Raw genomic sequence first — 449 nt, 5'->3', positions numbered from 1 at the left:
ACACTATTAAAAACAAATCAACATTTCCTCCCCACCTGCACATACCGCCGGCCACGTAGCTCCCTTAAAACCCCCACTTTTCCCCATATTTACCAACTTCCCACCAACCCAAACCCCCTCACATTAATCCTCTTTTATCCCTTATGCCCCTCAGACCAAAAAATCGCCCGATAATCACCATCTTCCTCGTCTTTTTTCGCCTGTTTGAAGGAGCCGATCATCTTGACGTCGATCAGCTGACAGATCTTTGTTTACGCCACGTAGGAGACGGGGACTGAGCCGGCGGTTCTTTTCGCTCCCCGCCCGATCTTTTTGGTTCCTTATTTGATTTTATTTTTTGGTTTCTGTATTGCTTTTGGTTGTTTAGATGTTTTAGTATTTTTTTGGATTTTTTTGGTTATATGTGTTGTTTTGATGTTTTAATGTTTTTTGAATAAAACAAAAATCTG

At 41.4% G+C, this 449-nt stretch overlaps 1 protein-coding gene across 1 annotated transcript in view; it reads right to left on the bottom strand.

The window, feature by feature from the left end:
* LOC119588485 (coatomer subunit gamma-2-like) overlaps positions 1 to 245 on the bottom strand; it is a gene marked incomplete in the record, with an annotated part of 11,117 nt that extends 10,872 nt beyond the window's left edge. Inside the window, 1 exon segment of the mRNA XM_037937132.1 lies at positions 179 to 245. Within this exon segment, the coding sequence (XP_037793060.1) occupies positions 179 to 221 (43 nt within the window).
* Between the last annotated feature and the right edge of the window lie 204 nt (positions 246 to 449).

Source organism: Penaeus monodon, chromosome 24 (assembly GCF_015228065.2).
Source record: "Penaeus monodon isolate SGIC_2016 chromosome 24, NSTDA_Pmon_1, whole genome shotgun sequence".
NCBI lineage: Eukaryota > Metazoa > Arthropoda > Malacostraca > Decapoda > Penaeidae > Penaeus > Penaeus monodon.
The sequence above is the reverse complement of the archived record's forward strand: the minus strand, read 5'-3'. Positions and strand labels throughout refer to the sequence as shown.